Source organism: Astatotilapia calliptera, chromosome 4 (genome assembly GCF_964374335.1).
Source record: "Astatotilapia calliptera chromosome 4, fAstCal68.1, whole genome shotgun sequence".
Lineage (NCBI taxonomy): Eukaryota > Metazoa > Chordata > Actinopteri > Cichliformes > Cichlidae > Astatotilapia > Astatotilapia calliptera.
The window spans coordinates 26,368,605-26,385,206 of record NC_137425.1 but is presented as its reverse complement, the minus strand read 5'-3'; the positions used below and the strand labels follow the sequence as shown (position 1 = coordinate 26,385,206).

Genomic DNA, 16,602 nt, shown 5'->3' with positions numbered 1-16,602 from the left:
CAAGAACTCACTGAGAACATAAAAGAGATAGAACGGCTGATTTGTAATAAAAGCAGAGAGAAAAATCGGGGGATAACCATGTTAGACGAACTTGAAACAGGCGGGTTTCCCAGAGGAACAGATGTGAAAACAAATATTTCAGGCATAAGAAGAGGAACATACGTGAAGCATTTTTAAGTGTATTCATAATTCATATACATATTGACAGGTTTCTAATACAGCATGGTTTTGATAGTGTAACTGTCTTTCAGCTTGACCTTTTTTTTCTTACAAGAATAACAATAAAAAATGATAAAGACAACACCATGTACGACTCACTTTTAAATTTTTATGGCAATGCTTCTTTTGAATGGATTTTGCATCTCCCGATTAGAATGCTGCCGTGTCACAGAAGTTTGAAACCATTCAAAAGTACTTGGTTAGGCTCGCCCTCGTTCATATGACACCCTCTCCAAAGTTCGCTTCCAAAAATGTCTGACGTCTGTCAGTCGAACGTAACTTTGCACGAACGTCTTACAAACGCGTGCATCCAGTTCCACACCAATAAAACCTCTTCAGTGTCCTGTCCTTCACCTTTTCCCAGCCGGCGTGGTTAAAGATGGCAGACACACTTTAGTCCATAGTGTTATCTGCTCCTCTTACGAGCGTCTGTCCTTCTCTTTGCACATTATGAACTTTTTGTACTTGAAAAATAAGACTGTGTCCATCATTTTTCGTGAATACTATCTGTACCGTAAAAACCCCGGTGATGAAAAATAAGAACACTTTTCAAAAGGACCAAAAAATGGAATCAAAGACCCAGAAGTCAGCATTTTTTCTTTTTTTCAGTTTTTCCACACGCACTCAATTGCTCACTCATACACGACTTTAGAAAGGCAACAGATGTCCGTTCTCCAAGGCAATAATGTCTTTGTGGCAAACATGACCCTGACATTACAGACAACATCACTCTGGTTCCCCCCTCTCCAGGAATGAGGAAAAAAAATCCAATTAATGCGTAGACTGAATATAAAATGAGATACATCCATTTCATTTCCATGAGTAAATACTGATGAGGTTACAAAATAATGAGGACTAAAATAATAACTGTGATCATCCTAATATTATAAAAGGTAAAATACTAATTGTGAGAGGATACAAAGTTCTCTCCTTTCTTGGGTTTATCACCCAACTTGCTCCCAATATGTCAAAGCAAACAAAAGAAAAACAATAGAAAATACAGATGATGATGATAAGCATGAGTTAAACACTTTAAGGGTGTCACTGGAAAATTAAAGTAAGCCTAGAGAGGAAGGTTGTTTCTTTTGTTCTTTATAGCAGAGTTCCTTTAGTTCCTCTGTCAGTCTTGATGTTTTATCTCATCCCACTTCCATCTTTGTAGTCCTTTTCTTGTAGCTCCATGCCCCTGTGTTGCATGTCCATGGGGGGTTTTTTTGTTTTGTTTTTTTTTCTTTTTTCCGGCTTTTAAGTAAAGAGCAACAATTCTCCTAAAAAAAATGATTTTTCTCCCTCCATTGTCTTAAATGTAAATAATGCTGAATCTTGGTGAGAAATTGTACATTCCCTTTTGTTGTCCTCAGCCGCTGATGACAGGCCAGTCTTTTTCACATTTCTCGGTCTTCTATCCCAAACTAACCTAGGAGAGAAAGAAAAAGGCATAATGAAGCAAAAAGGATACGTTGCAGTTTCGAAAAACCTTAGCATGCCAGCAGCGTTGTACAAAACAGAGACGAGAGGCATCAGTTTCCATGAGGACAGGCTGGATTGGAAGTGAGGGGGAGGCAGCGACAGGCACAAGTACAGCCACTAAGGTGAGGTGAGGAGGAGGAGTGCGAGAGCTACATGATTTTTTTTCCCTCAATGCTACTCGAAGAAACCTGCCAACAAAGAGTGGCTGCTGTGTTGCTTTTTGGAATTTAAATGAACAGAGAAGGTATAAACGAGCCAGAGGCAACAAATCCATCCATTAATGAGACAAAAGTGTCTCCACATCTTTTAATAATTAAACAAAAATAAAATGCAGCATGTGTTTGAACGTTTCTGTGGTAACTGAAGCCCTGTGTTGAGGCAGGCTTTCACACTGGAGCTGGTTGCGAGACAACGTAACATTATACACCAACATCCACTTCTACATGATTACATATAGATGACTGCTCCTAGCACACAAGCTCACAATGTGACAACTACGAGGTTTGACCCTTTAAGATCTAGCATAGAATCAAGAGCCAGAGCTTATCTCTATATTCTTACATGCTGTAGTGCCATTTCTGGCAGCATTTCAAGTTGCTATACACCAATACAACCATTATAGCCCAAACTTTAATAATATGTATGCATTAAGCGCATAGTAACTACACAAATTGCAAAAAAGTGCCAAAAAAAAAAATATTGAAAATCGTTTTTGTTTTTACATATATTTCTAGTTAGAGAAATTTAAGAGGCTTATCCCTCAAATATGTAAATACAAAAAGGTTGCACAAAATAGTTTCCAACAACAGGAAATTCATTTTGAGTGTCTTAATAGTTTTATTTTTGAGATACACCAATTTTTATATACTGCAGGAAAAACGAAAATAAATATTATAATGCAAATTTGCAAAACACAAAACAAAACAGCATGTGCATCAAAATAAACTATTTAAAGCAGTGCAATTTGATTTCTAAGCATCCCAGAAACTATACAGAAAAGCAAAAAGTCAAACATGACTTTTAAAAACACCAGCATAGGCTTATAAGGCTCTGGAGGTTAAAAAAAAAAGAAACCTACTTCCAGTTTCGGGCAGGTAATGGCGGACATGCAATAGTTCGCGCTGACGTCCTTTTCCAACGCAGGAAGTGTTACGAACAGCTGATCAGATCGGCAAAGCGTGTTTTTGGAATATTATGTTTTTGCTGCTGCAAGTGCTTTTTATGCAATTTTTGCAAACACCGGTCTTAAAGGGTTAAGAGGCTTTTTTTTAAAGAAACAAGTAAACATGTAAATGGTTTTGGATGAGATCTGACAACGTTTGAAAGGATGAAAATCATTTTAAGAAAAGTAAACAGTATCGCTGTATTTTCTTTGAATTTTGCGTTTAAGGAGACAGACTAATTTTTTAAAGTGTTCTTGAGCATTGGCTGGTTTTATTTACTCATATTCAGTGCAGTTCTTGTGCCTGATTATTCAGACAAATGCTTTTTTTGTGTTTAAGGCACTTAACACTGACCTATGAACCATTCAGACATTAAAAAAGGCAATTTTTAAAATGTATTTTTGGGCACTCTGTTACTAGCAGCCTGTTGCTAAAAAGTGGAATCTGTGCAAAAGTATTTCGAAACATCAACAAGGTGATGAGGTATTAGTCATAAACTCAGGGTGGTGTGCAGTTTGTGCTTTAGGAAATGGAACAAAGAAAGAAGGAAATAAATCAAAAGAACAGAGAAAAGGCGACCATCGTCCAAAGAAAAGCTTTGAATAGAAGAAGAATAAAAGTGGTCGGACTGTATTGCATTGCATCCATTTATCATTTTACCATAGCTCAAGACTTTTGCACACTACTGTATCTTACATATACAGCTGTAAACTTACAGCTCCCAGACTCCTGTGTCTCTTCCTCCTCCCTGTTTCTCTCAGCCTCTCTCTGACTGCTCCAGGTACACTGACTTGGCAGGCCGGATGCTCTGGGTAAACTGAAAGAAGGGAAGGTTGGGGAAAAAAACAAAAACAGGACGAGATAAAAGTGTGAATTAAAGAAGACTGAAGATCCTGAAAGAAATGAGGGGTTTAGGCACTGATTTGGACGTGAAAAGTAAGATATCGCACTGAATTACAAAAAGAAAACGAACCTTTCCTTCTTTACCTTGTGCTTCGGACACCGCAGCGAGAAGTTATCTTCATTCAGAGAGCAATCTGGCAAACAGACAGATTTTCAAGACTCTAAGGACACTGCCATAGACTTTTTTCTTTTTTTTTTTTAATCCAACAACAGACTTTCACATCATTTTACTATTTCCAGTGCACTTGTGCAGTAATGCAGACACTCACCTGCTTCAATAGCACATAAGTAGTGGTAGCGAAGTGTACAGCCTTTACTATAGCAGCCCAGGGTTGAGCCAACCATCTCACAGTATGAGCAGGACTGAGAAAAGATGATATAAATACATAAAAACCGTCAGGTACAGAAAGACAGATACAATCTGAAAAAACTGATGAGCAAGCACACTTGATATACTGTATAGTACATGATCCACTGCAGTACTGGGTGTCTTATCAACATGCATGTATACGTGTGATTTTATTAAGCAGTGAAACCTACATAAATTTAAATAAAAAGCATAAATTTGTAATTCCCCCCTCCACCTCACCCCACCCCAAAAATGCCAAATATGTACAACTCACTGTTTCTCTGCCGCCATCTAGTGCTTCCTGCAGGCCATACAGTCTCCCATTGACAAGGTACACTCCACTGGTCCACACTATACATCCTTCATGGACCCACAGCTCCTCTGGATCCATGGGCATCTGAGGCAGTTGTGCCAGCTGTGCCAAGGGTCCCAGGGAATCCAAGGCCGGTGGAGGGGGCTGGAACGGCAGGGAGGCCTTACTGTTGGCTGGCACCATTCTGGGGGAATCCTCACTCGACTTGTGTCTCCTTTTAAAACGGGGATGCGAGGTCAGCTTTCTGTGCTGAGGTCGCTGCTGAGCTTCATCTGCAGGCTGCTGTTTCGGCGGCTGCTGCTGGTCGGTTTCAAGGTCTGGCTCTCTCTTAAGCTCAGGGATAGGTCTGATATCCAGATTCATATCCCAGGTTAGAGAGGTTTTAATGGCAGCGGACGAGGAGGAGGAGGAGGAAGAGGAAGAAGAAGAGGCAGCGTTACTGTGCTTGTCAGCCACATGCGTCATCATTTCCTCCCTCCCAGCTGGAGAAGCAGTTCTGACTGTAGTGTTAAGAGAAGCAGGGTTTGAATCCAGATTGAAGGCATAGTCGCTCTCAGATGAGGGCTTGGTAAACTGAGCATCTTGTGTTTGTGTGTCTTGGATTGTAGTCAAAGGGTTTGAGCTCACGTCTGAATTTGGTCCTGTTTTGTTTGTGCCTGTGGTTGCCTGACATTGCCTGACCTGGGGCTGATTCTTGGGGAGCTTTGCAGCATATTCAGCTGGGTAGAAAGGCCCGTAGAGATCTCCGAGGTGTTTGTAATTTGCCCATTTCTGACACAGGCAACACAGCAGGCGGCCGGAGTGATTGGTCTCCGTAATCACAGGGCCTGAAACAACATAGCCAGATGAAGGAAGTGCTTTTCCTGACTGAAGTGTAGTTTCCACCTCGTCCGTCTCCCGTTTCTCTGATTCTCTGTCTCTCCTAGATAACTGGGAGGAAAGAGCCGAGGTCAGGAGGCATTCAATTCCACTCCCACCAGCTTTCCCTCCAACTGCGCTGCGCTCTCCTTTCATCTTGTCCTCCTCAGCGTTCACAATGGTGCACACCGCCCCTATCTCTGGTACTTTTTTCTCCACGTGTATGTGGGGAACAAACAAGCCCTTTCTGTTAGGATCTGCAAAAGCTCTATTTGCGCCTAAAGGTGTATCTGGATCGTCTTTGGCCACTGAGGGCGTTGCCGCTGCCGCTCCTCGCCGCCTCCTCCTCTGCCGCCCTCTTGCTTCCAGGGGCTCGTCTTCATCTTTGACGCCTCTGCGTCTTCGCCGCACAGGTTTGACCTCGATCTCCGGCTGGGTGTCCTCGCTCTCGACGTCCACCTTCACTACCTGGGTTAACACAGGTGGGGCCAGCGGAGGAGTGGTTTTACTGTCTGGCAGAGGGGGTGCTGGCGGGGCTGTTGTGGTTGTTGTTGTTGTTGTTGTTGTGCTGCTGCTGCTGTTGGTAGTCTGCATTGTTGGTGGAGTTGTGGGAGCAGCTGTAGCTGGAATGGCCGGTGCTGGAGGAGTGCTCAAAGTTGCATTCTGTGTTTGGACTTGAGACTGAGCGCTAGCTTGTGTTTGGACTTGGTTTTGGGCCCGTTTTTGTTTATTCACACTCCCAACAGGCCTGCCTTTTTTCTTGCCAGATGGGAAATAGCCTTTAGGCACAACACTCTCTAGCGGCTTTGAATCTTGTGGTGACAGACTGGACCTACCGGAGGACATCTGATGCTGCCTGTTGAGCATGTGCCCTTGAGCCTGGCCGTGGTGGGGCGGAGTGGTGCCATAGTAGTCGCTGCCAGGATAATCATCAAATCCCATGCCAGATTCTTGAAGTTTCTGTCGAAGAAGGTTAGCGGCAGACTGCTCTCCTCTCCTCGTCTCAAGCTGCTGGTACGTGTTGGTGAAATGCTGAATGTCTGACAGGGCAGACGAAGATGGAGGTGGGGAACCCTGAACCGGGCGAGGAAGAGGTGGAGGAGGAGGCAGTGGTCCGAGCAAAGCAAAATCCTCCTTGTCGCCAGATGCCGATGCCACAGCAGCACCCAATCCAAAGTCAAAGTCCTGTTGTTTGAGGGGCTGAGACGTCTGGTGGGGATCGCATGGGTAAGCTGATGGAGGTAGAGGCCCAGTTTCGTCAACGCCTCTAAAGGGAATCATGTCGTTTAATGAGTGACTTTCATCCATGTAACTATCGTCCCCTCCTGGAACCCTGGGGAAATGTGGCAAGTCTTGGTCCTGCGAGTCATTAAATGTTGGTATTTCGGAGTGAGAGAAGCCTGGGTAATGATTTGACTCATCATCAGTATGGCCTGCTGGCTTTTTAATATTTGGTGTGATTTTCTGCACTATTGCCTCTAGTTTCAAACCACGTCCTTTTCTGGGAGGCAAAGCCTTAGTGTTGCCACTGGATGGAGACAGAGGTTGGGAATAGGTGCTGTCTCTTGGCAGAGGGGATGAGAGCCTGGGACATGGAATATCTGAACTGGATGAGTCATCTTCGTTGTGATGGCCAAGCTCAGACTGGGCCCCAGGAGAGTGATGTGAATTTGTGGCGGCCCTCTGTTGAGACACATCCTGGAGTTGCCTTTTGGCGGGAATTGGAGAGATAAAAGAGCGAACTCTCCTCCGTAATATTAGCGGATTTGTGTCTCCGGAGCCCCCGGCTTTGGTCTGATGCTGCACCTGTGGCTGGGTGGAATTCACGTCAGCAGGAGACTTGGTGGAGCTGGGTGGAGGAGGTGGGCAGGGATGTTTGGCTTCTTCTGTGGCTACTCTGGAGACCTCAGGTTCGGCGGCATTTTGGCCGTGAGGCATCTGCGGCAGAACGGGGCCGTGTGAAACAGGAGTTGGAGGAAGGAGAGGGGGAGGTGGTGGGGGAGGAGGAGGAGGAGGAGGCTGCGCTCTGAAGTAGTCCCCCTCCATCATTCGAACACCTTCTCTTCCGGAGTGTGTCGACTCCCACATTTTCATGTCATAGTAGGCGCTTTGATGATGGAGGGAAGGTTTGCCAGCGTGCGTTTCACTTGGCATGTCAGTTTGAGAGATCATCCTCTGTCTCTGCTCTGACTGGCTGACTTTATGTCTTCCAGGGGACAAGCTGGGCTGCATCATCATCTCCTTGGTGGGCCTGCTCATCGCTTTTACCCAGTCACTCATTTCATGGTGATGAGGTGGGCCGTGAGGGTGAGGATACATTTGAAGCTTAGATGCAGCTTGAGCTGAAGGGGACAGACTGTGGTATGGATGATGGGAGGGAAAATGAGGATTGCTGCGTGACATCATATTGCCCTCTCTTGAATCTCCATATCGATATCCAGGAAATGTGCTGCTGCTGCCAGCTGACAGATCAACGCCGTGAAGGTACGGCTGATGCCTTGACGGCGAAGTTAAAGGATTAGTGTTCATAGGATGAGAAGGCAAGGGGGGAATATCAACATTACTTCGCCTATAGGGGTCAGCATTCATTACAACTGATGAATGGATCGACTTGGAATGATACTCCGTGTCTGCCTCATTAGCCCCACCACTTCCTTGCTGCTCAGTTTGCAAATTTGGAGCTTCCACCCCAGTCTCTTTTGATGCAGTTTCCATTTTCATTACTTGTTTCTCTCCCGTATCCTTTTTAGTTAGATCACTGGCTGCTGCTGCTGGAGAGGAAAATGGCTGTTGAATCACAGAAGCTCCACTCTGACTTTTCTCCCGCTCTCTCTCTCTGTCGCTCTCTCTGTCCCTCTCTGGTGTGCTGCGTCGGTTTGGCGACACATCACAGATGACAGAGCGTCGCTCTGATGGGGCTAATATGCAGCCTGATGATTTCTGAGGCTCAGTTTGACCACCGCTGCCGGTTAGTGGCTCTGGCTCTTGCAAAAGGAGCTCCTGCACAGCAGAGGATGGAGTGGAGACATTAGATAAGGCTTTTCTTGGTGGTAGAGAGTAGTCAGCTAAGTTTATGTGTTTTGTTGCTGCTTGCTGAGACTCGGCCTGTGGTAAATGGCCCTGGGACACACCCACCTCTGTTTTCTCAGCATTTTGCATAATCTTAGCGTTTGACATTTCTGACTTCACTGAGGACTGAGGCTCTGTGGTAAAATCAGGCTCGCTTCCATGCCGCTGGCTTTGGGGTTTTCCAGCGCTACCCATTTGAGCTGAACCCTCAGTTGCTCCACTCTGCATTCTCATACCTTCAGCCATGCCATATGATGGGTGTCTGGACTGAAACTGCTGATGAACTTGAAGATGTGAAGAAAATGCCTGTTCTGGTCTCCCATAGCGACGATCTAAATTGTAACCTTGAAGGACCTCTTGCAAAAGGCTTGGGAATTGCTGAAGCTGTGCATTCTCCTCGAGACCTTTAGCCCCTGATCCCTGGCCTCGCTTCACCAAAGCCTCTGCTACAGAACCACTGTCTTTCTGATGCACAGGTCCGAAACTAGGTTGTGACTGTTGGTATCCTAAATATCTTGGATTTGAATCCATCACACCCACTGGGCCAGGCCTCCCTTTGTTCTTCAAGGATAAATCTGAGCCATATGTTGATTCAGGGTAGCCATACTTATGCGGGCCAGACTGGGAAGGATTATGAGGCCGTCCAAAGTTTGATTTCTGGTAATGGGATGAATACAGACTGAGGTCTATGCCTTCATCGCCATTATGACTGCTCGACTCTCTTAAATAAGAGTGTGAGTGTTTCTCTTCTATACAGTTGTCCTGGGGATTCTTGCTTTTTTCTGTGAGACTTCCCTCAGACCGAGCGGAAACAATCACTCCAACACTACTGGCGTTGTGCTGCTCCTCAGACGTGTGCTTTTCTTCCCTCTCGTTACTGTGTAATCTGGATGTGGAGTGAACCCTATTCTCTTTGTCCTGTCCATTTTGTGTATCGACTTCCCCATCCCGCTGCATTTGGCTGCTGCCTTTCACGGTTTTATCAGCTACACCGTCGCTTTCGTTTTTAATGACTTCATTTTTAATTTCTAGTGTCTTCTTATTGCCACCTCTGCGGTCATTGTATGCTGCCCCAGACTCTGGGACACAGTTTGGCTGAGGGGGAATACTGGAGGAAGTGGATGAGGAAACTGGAGGCATCGGATGTGAGCTTGGGCCAGTCTCTGACGACTGATACACAAAGGATGGAGATGACGATGAAGCAGGAATATGAGCTTCATTTGCCTTCGCTTCAGAGGCAACTGGATCCTTTGATGAATCAGAGGTGATTACTTTGACATTTGATGTTTGTCCAGTCTGTGGTTGGCTTTGGCTCTGTGACTGAGGGTGAGAGCCAGCTGCTTCAGATCCACTGCTTGCACCGCTCATCTGCCTCACTCTCCCATGTTCCCCCTCAGAAAACTGCTCCTCTCGCTCCACCTTGGTTCCTGAGGAGCCTTCGACTGACAACAATGAGGAGTCTTCATCCACCCCGACATCTATGCTGGCTCCATCTCCGGCCCCTACTGCACTTCCATCTTTGACCGTGCTGGTGCTCGAGGCTGCGCTTGCATTGCGACTCCTCGGCTGTGATGGGAGCACGCTATACGTCGCCTGTTGCATCTGTCCGCTTTCTTTCTTCTTAGGTGAAAGCACTGTGTCAGTAAGGACCATGTGCTGAACTGTGTTTGGTAAATTGGCTACTTGTGAGCTCAAGGCATTAAGACTATTCAAGCCGGCATCCTGCATTTTGTCAACTGAAGAGGATGAATAAACAGAAGAACCTTCGTCTCGGGATCCAATTCCCGTGCCTAGCCCCATTTTACTGCGGCCTGTTGGAGGGAGATTGCTCCCTCCGGCTGCACTCATGCTGTGAGGTTTATGACTGCCACTGCTACCACAACTACTGATGCTGCTATTAGAGTTGGGTGTGGGACTTAACTGAGGCATAGTCTGCAGTAATCTACCATGACCATGGCTGCTACGAGGGTTTGATGTAGGAGGATGTGAAGGACCATGACCTGAGGGGGTTCCATGTGCCTCTGAGACACCCATCAAAGGGGAAGGAGAGGAGCTACAGCTGGGGGAGTGCACTGCCGATGCAGCTGGAGAGGGATTGGAAATTGGGCTAAAGTTTTGGTTAATTTGAGTTTGTTGCGCATTGGGATGCATTGGAGATTTGGTTATTTCTTGGGATGCTGGCTGAGGTATACTGGGATTGGAGGCCTGATGATGTTTAGCATATACAGAGCCTGGAGACTGGCCCTGCATCTTGAGAGGTGTGTCATAACCTATCCCTAAATTGTGCTGCGAGTTGCGGTGCTGTAGTGTGGCTTGCTTGTGAAGTGAATGTGTCTGTGGGGAATATCCAGGATAATTTGAAGCATGGTAACTTTGTTGAACATTCTCCATTGGCCCCACATTGTTAGCAGCAACTGAACTGGAGACTGAATTTGAACTGGAGTTGACACTGGGAGAACTGTTGACTTTGGGATCGAACCCAGCGCTGGCAGCCCCGTCGAGATATCTCTGTGGAGGGGGGCTGTACATTCCTGATGACCCCGTGGATGCACCACCCTGGGGAGAGTAGTGCGGGTACTGATGGGTCATTCTATGTCCAGAGTGTGGATAGCTCCTATGCTGCTGTCCATGATGGATAGCTGGGAAGGTTTGCCCATGCTGGCGGTGCTGCATCTGAGAACCTGGCACTGGCTGCATTGCAGGGTTCTGACTCATATTATACTGATGAGAGGGAGAGAACGCTCCAGTACCTCCTCCTGAACCAGCACTAGAGGCATAGTCTACTGGATATGGCGACATCAGGCCAGATGACGGTGCAGAGCTAGATCCGGGATGCCGGTACTGGTGAGGTATATGTCCATCAATATTGGGGTACCCAAAACCGTAGCCCATACCTCCCCTTCTGTGCCTGTCCTTTCCACCCACTGGAAAATAGTAATCCATGGTCTCTTTCCTGTAAGGGTTATTACTGCTGCCACTGTGAATGTTACCCTGTGTTGGTGTTGGCTCCACAGCTCCTCTGTTTCTAGCACTGTAAACAAGCATGTGGCTGGCTTGACTTGGGTGGTGATGGCCTCTGTGCAGGCTCTGCTGGTGCATCCCTGCATAATCATCTGTCATCCTCGGGGATATCTGGGGCTCTGCTGGCTGTGGGGGATAGGGAGGTACGCCTCCACCCCTCCCACTGAACCCAGGGGGGAGAGAGGGGGGAACTGGACTGTTAGGAAAATTCTGCATTGTTCAGAAAACTAAAATATCTGTTAGTGTTTATATCAGGGAATGATTCCGATCAGAAACTGGAAGGCTTATGACAGTATGAATAAATGACAAAGAGAGAGTCTACGGCCTGTCAGGAAAAGAAAGAAATGCTTTTGAAATCCACCAAAGAGCAAAGCAATACATATACACATACATATATGTATATATTGCAGCTGTAATAATCACTTTTGTAGTGCCAGCAGTGGATCGGGAGGTTAAACTTAGGATGACATCTCCAGTTTTGGAAAAAGGTCAAACTGCAAAAACTGTACTTTTTAAATGTGAACGTGTACTTTCCAACGGGGGAAAAATGTTCACTTAACAGCTGGGTCTTAGAAAACAGATTCTTCTTTAAGATTTATGTCGTGAAGCAGCTTTCTACTTCAAAAAAAAATTAGAAGATTAAAAATGAGCAGTCATTCCCATGAAGCTGAAGCAGTTTGGCACCGAACAGGCAAAAGATATGGATGATTGCCACATCACCATGTGAGTTTTTCAACCTTAAATGTCTTTACGCATATGAACTCCACACTAATAACAGCTCAAGCAGGCAGAGTTATTTCTGGGTTTAAACGGTGTTACGATCCAACACGGTCTTGCAAAATGGAAAAAAACAAAAAAACAAAAAAATATCTCATTAAAACCATCGAGATTGTGCTCCGTCGCGGCGATCCTTCAGTTCGTCAAAGCGTGTAAGACTGCTGGGACTTGACTCACACCTGTGTGAGACAAAAACTCCAGTAATGGAATCAAGTGGTCTGAATCAAGACCCTCACTCAACATCATCCCAGAGGCAAACGCTCCATGGATATATTCACATCGGCTCTTGGATACAGAGTCCAACGCTTTTTCAGGCGTTCGTTTTCTCGGTCTCTCCTTTTTGGATTTCCTTTTTTAGTTTTTTGCAACTGCATGCAATCATCTGGACTGTAGAAGTATTTGATCCCTATATAGTGACCGTTCTCTCCTTGCCTCCACACATCTTGATGCTTTCCTGTGTCTTCAGCACTTAGCCATCTTACCTTTGTTTTTTTCTGTCAACCATCATTTAATTCTACCTAGTTCCATGGCAACAGTTTTCCAAAAGGAGGGTAATCCATTTATTCCACTTCAGGTTGAGTCAATTCATGCTCCTGTTTTCTGTTTCTCTTCAGTATTTCCATGCAGATGTGTTCATTTCCCATGAACTGCTGACCAGAAAAAAACCTGTTGTCAAAAAAAAAAAGAAAAGATAAATCAAATGCGTGCAGATGTAATGCGCCAACATTTATTAAATATACCTCCAGCTAAAGCTCTGTTGTCGTAGGTAAATATTTATAACTAGCAGTGCACTGATTGCTCACAGGGCAATAGCAAAGTGCATTTTGGGCTAATTGACAGTTTTATACTTATATATTGCATATATTACTTTATTAATTAATTAACTGCAACGACTCAGTGGTAAATACAACATATACGTAACACTAACAAAAAAAAACCCCTCATACTTTATTTTCAAATGATTGATCTGGGGTCACATATTATCTCAGCATTTCTCATAAGTGCACTTTATTTTCCAGTCAGCCGCATAAATATTACGCTGCACTATTGCAAATGCATTTGCAAAAAAGGGCAATAATCTAAACATGACTTAATGTTGCACAAGCAATCTCATTCAACTTCTGTCTTCTCTACTTAAAAGGCTTTCTGGTCTCGTATCATCGCTTCTCTTTTATCATTCTCTGCGAGTACAGCTTTTACTTTGGTCCACACTTTAACAATGCATGCTTAAGGCGTCTCTTGTGACTGATAAACAGACTTGGTGGCTGAAAGGAGGGTAATCAACAGTCTCTGAGTGAGGCAACAAAATACTCATCCTCACAGGTAAACAACCAACCCTGTGGAGTCAAGACAGAAGCAGTCCATCTGTCCTCTTTTTAAAATGAGAAAAGGAGACCATTAACCTTAATGTGCTTAACTTGTTTTTAAAGGATTTAATTGTTATGGGTGATAATTAAAGGGATGATGCCACCTTTATGGGGTTAGTGCCTTTAATTGTCATGTGTGACATAAGCCTCAATTGTATGTCTCTAATACACTGTAAAATTGTTAATGGCCCTAAAACAACTTTGGATGGCTTCTCCCACTGTGGGGACTTTAACTGAGCAACATTATTGGGCATCACTAGAAGCTGCAAGAAAAACATGACAATGAGCAGGGACCATGTGAGGTTACAAAACAAACCGATCACACCGTGTCAATCGGACTGAGTCAAACCACACAGCACCATCAAACAGGTCTGATCAAATGCTCCGACGGTCACAGTTAAGGTACACCGGCGATGCAGAGCAACAGCTAAAGTTAGGTGGAGACACTTGGTTTCCATCCTTCTGTGAGCTCACGCTTAGGTTATGGACAGATTATTAATTAATCAAAGCAGCTCGCCGAGCACGACCAGGCGGCAGCATTCATAACACAGAGAGCAGTGCAGCAGCAGCAATAATAAAAACTGGCTCAGTGCAGTCTGTCAGCAAGTCAATCAGCTGCATGGCTGCCTAATTGATACGCAGACGCAATGTTTTTGCAGATAATTATCAAACGCTAGCTCCGTTTTATCTGGACAATTTGTCGTCTCAGACTGCCATCAACAAAACACAGGCTTTTGCACAACAACCTTAGTGGCTATATTAGCCAGTAGCAAGGTATACGCATTACAATTAGCCTTTTAGTGCTGCCTCTTTTTTTCTTTTTAGCTCCTTTAGGTTAGCGTTAGCAACAATACCTCAAATGCTGCATATTAAAATTGTAAGCTAGCCGCATATGTTGAGAGCTAGCTAAGCTAGAACCTCCAGTTAGCATTGTAGCAAGGCAGCTAATTTGCGTTTCTTGCATTTAAGACCCTGCACAAAAGAGTAGTTACAGCAGGCTAAAGGAACAGGGGCAGCCAAGCAGCGTTTAGCCACAAATAGAGAAGTGATTAGGTGCAGATGTTCCCCCCTCACATTATTCAGTGGGGCTGTGAGTAAATGGGTTAGCTAGCATAAATAAGAGACCTGGTGTGGGCACTGCAACAGAAAAATTGCCGTCACGCAGCCAGATATTTTTCTTGAATAAACAGAGCTAACGTTTGCCAGGGAGAGGCAAGTCACTCAGAGACAGGCTAGCTAACACACTGTAGATACCTGAAAACGTAGCAATACAGGCCCCTCGAAGAGTGAAAGGCTGTTTTGTGACAATCCCGCTGCTGTGGCAGGAAACCCCAGTCTAGAGTCGACTCCTCCGCCGCTTTTCCCTCAGCGCTTTTGAGTCCAGACAACCCCGACCAGCGGCGGCGAAGTCGGGGGCCCCGTCACGACACTTAGATCCCGGGCCTTTCTTCCGATCCCCCCTTTTTTCTTTTGTCCTCACCTCCAAAAAATGATGAGAGCGGAGCACAATCGGGGTGCCTGTGGGTCCCGTAACCAGCGAGGTCCATACACCCCCGCCCCCTCCCCTCTTGTTCCCTCGCCTCTCGCTCTCTCTCTCCCCCCCTCTTTCACACACCGCTTAGGTGATTCCACCTATCTCGAAGTAAAATTAAACACATTGCCCTCGCACGAGCCTCCATCAGCACGCGAAGCTTTCAGACGTCAGTTTCCGTCACTAAATTGCATTTGCATGCCTTCATCAGTAGCTCGACTCATTCGTTTTCCTGTTGGACTACTGTTTTTTTCCCCTTCTTCTTGCAACAGAAAGACCGCCTTAAAAATGCATACACACTCATATTCCTGCACCCCCTCCCTCATCTCTCTCCATCACATCCCTCCCTCCCTGCCTCCCTCTCTCAAGCTTTTGCTATTTCATTGATTTTTACCTATGTCTACAATCAAATCCAAGACTATCCTAATATAGCAAAAGGCAAATTTTGCATGTGTGTCTGAGTATGTTGCCTCTGCCCCTTTGTTCTTATTTCATCTCAAGTGAAAGTGAATTAGCCTGATGAAGGCACCATGGCTACAAAGGCAACATGGAGAGGAGACGGGGCTGGATGGAATGGTAGGTTAATGAAGAAGGCAACAAATGAAAGGCAATTTGTGAGCAAAGAGGTGCGCCTGTATTAGAGGAAGATTGCAGTGCAGTGGACGAAGTTCACAGTGGTCTCTTAATGCTCAAACAGATCTATTACACACACAGTGCAGCTGTATTTCCCCTGTTTTGGCACAAAGAAAAGCCACTTAAGTCATTATGATAATAATATGTAACCATTGGTTAATGTTTGACAGGACAGACTCAGAATATCATCATGGCCGGGACAACAATATAGGTGCTACAAACAATCCTTTTCCCATTAAATTTATTGTGTTGTCTGTGCCTCAGCTTTTCTGCTCTCACACAGGGCCACTGAGTGCAGTACAGACCCACTCACACTCTCCTGCCATCATAATTACGTGCCCTATGCCCTCCATCCATGGTGCTGCACTTTTAATATACTGCAGTGTGTCTTACATGCAAACACGCATTCTGCCTGTGCGTCCGTGTGTGTGTGTGCAGCTCTCTTCATTCTCTCTCTTCCTTTCACCACATGTATTGAAAAACACACACGCACATACTGGCAAAACACAATCCCAAAACTCCAGTCTGAAACTCACAAGCGCACCGTTTGCGCACAAGCGTGCACATCCGCATGCAGCCACTCATTTAACCTGCCAATCACCACGGTAAAACCTCTCTTTTTCTAACCAGCAGTTCAATACATTTCATTCCCTTGCAGATACACGTCTATTTCTATCATAGTTGCCATAGCAACTGCATCACAGAGCCTTAACTGTGGATAATTTTTAAGGCTACGTATCTACATTTCTGTGTGTGTGTGTGTGTGTGTGTGTGTGTTTTTTCCCTTCTATGAACGATTTCATGCAGACACTGTTGTTTGCTGGTAAAAGAAAAACGTTCAAGCACGAATCGCTCGCGAGCAGTTGTGTACTTGTATCGCCACCAAGTCAAACTGAAAGAGCTGAGAGGCGACATAAAGGGCTCATACT

General features: G+C 45.2%; 1 protein-coding gene across 2 annotated transcripts; it reads right to left on the bottom strand.

Moving 5' to 3' along the window:
• Positions 1 to 159: 159 nt before the first annotated feature.
• Positions 160 to 15,329, bottom strand: tcf20 (transcription factor 20). 2 transcript variants are annotated; one of them, XM_026165711.2, is made up of 6 exons: positions 14,764 to 15,329; positions 4,379 to 12,808; positions 4,025 to 4,118; positions 3,826 to 3,889; positions 3,569 to 3,669; positions 160 to 1,636 (listed from the first exon to the last, which is right to left on the bottom strand). In XM_026165711.2, the coding sequence occupies exons 2-6, from the start codon at positions 11,579 to 11,581 to the stop codon at positions 1,632 to 1,634; spliced, it is 7,467 nt and encodes a 2,488-aa protein (XP_026021496.1). In that variant the 5' UTR covers positions 11,582 to 12,808; positions 14,764 to 15,329; the 3' UTR covers positions 160 to 1,631. The 2 variants fall into 2 exon arrangements, with proteins under 2 accessions (XP_026021496.1, XP_026021497.1); XM_026165712.2 differs by having other exon boundaries at positions 3,840 to 3,889.
• Positions 15,330 to 16,602: the final 1,273 nt, after the last annotated feature.

Bases quoted from the DNA above. Each gene is read 5' to 3' on its own strand.
- tcf20 (XM_026165711.2), bottom strand. From the start codon at position 11,581: ATGCAGAATTTTCCTAACAGTCCAGTTCCCCCCTCTCTCCCCCCTGGG. The intron at 4,119-4,378 runs GTGAGTTGTACA...ATCTTTTCTCAG, and splicing joins TAGATGGCGGCAGAGAAACA to TCCTGCTCATACTGTGAGAT. The intron at 3,890-4,024 runs GTGAGTGTCTGC...TCTGTTTGCCAG, and splicing joins CTTATGTGCTATTGAAGCAG to ATTGCTCTCTGAATGAAGAT.